Genomic DNA, 895 nt, shown 5'->3' with positions numbered 1-895 from the left:
TATTGACGCATCAAATATGAAGGAATCCTCTTTCATGTTTAATGTGCTCCTCCTAGTCCTAGTGTCGTCGGCTATATTAACATCCGTCAGTGGTAGCTACATGCCCAAAAGAGATAATAGATTGGATGAGAAGAAAATTAATTGTAGGCGGCCGGATGAAAGCAATGGCGACAATTGTGGTGGCTACAAAAGTGGTGAAGAGGGCACTGGAGTTGCGGGTGGGAATAGACTTCAACAGGACAATAAGTGTGACGCTGCAGGTACTGGCCGAGGAGATGATTGCTGTGGCTGTGGAGAAGGGAGTGATAGTGATTTTGGTGGCAATGGTGGAGGTGGAGGTGGTGGGGGCGGGGGTGGGGGAGGTGGGGGAGGTGGAGGGGATTCGGGTGGATATGGTGGAGGTTTTGGTTTTGGGAACAGTGGAAGAAGTGGTGGTGGTGGAGGTGGTGGTGGTGGAGGAAATGGGGGAGGGGGAGGTGGTGGCGGTGGTGGAGGTGGGGTTGGCTAAAGAGAGAGTGCTCATGTTGGTCATGTACCTGTAAAAACTTGTAATAATTCATAAAAGAATTGTGGCCTTGTTTCTAGGCTGCATTAATCCAAAATAAAGCTTAATTCCCTTATTTTATTTTCTGTAAATTGACTATCTGTTGATTGATCTTTTATAGTATGTCTATGCATATATATGCAGTAATATAAAACATTTAATGGATTTACATAAACATGAAATCTGTCTGATCATTTCCTGGGACTTCCGATTCTATCCAAGAAATTAATTAGTACCGGTGTACATATTATGTTGAGTAATGTTGACACAGTATATATTATTTCAAATTTCAACTCATGTGCCAGTTCCAAAAGACAGTAGTAATTTTCCCGAGGTAATAAAGAAAAATAA

The 895-nt window shown here is 42.8% G+C and overlaps 1 protein-coding gene across 1 annotated transcript; it reads left to right on the top strand.

Annotated features, from left to right (window-relative positions):
* Nucleotides 1-508, top strand: LOC137732791 (uncharacterized). Its single transcript, XM_068472061.2, has one exon. The coding sequence runs from the start codon at nucleotides 17-19 to the stop codon at nucleotides 506-508; it is 492 nt and encodes a 163-aa protein (XP_068328162.2). The 5' UTR covers nucleotides 1-16.
* The last annotated feature ends 387 nt before the right edge of the window (nucleotides 509-895 follow it).

Source organism: Pyrus communis, chromosome 16 (genome assembly GCF_041283825.1).
Source record: "Pyrus communis isolate YQ-2024b chromosome 16, ASM4128382v1, whole genome shotgun sequence".
NCBI lineage: Eukaryota > Viridiplantae > Streptophyta > Magnoliopsida > Rosales > Rosaceae > Pyrus > Pyrus communis.
Note: the sequence above shows the minus strand (reverse complement) of the source record. Positions and strands in the feature narration are given on the sequence as shown.

Coding starts and splice junctions, on each gene's coding strand:
- LOC137732791 (XM_068472061.2), top strand. CDS start 17: ATGAAGGAATCCTCTTTCATGTTTAATGTGCTCCTCCTAGTCCTAGTG.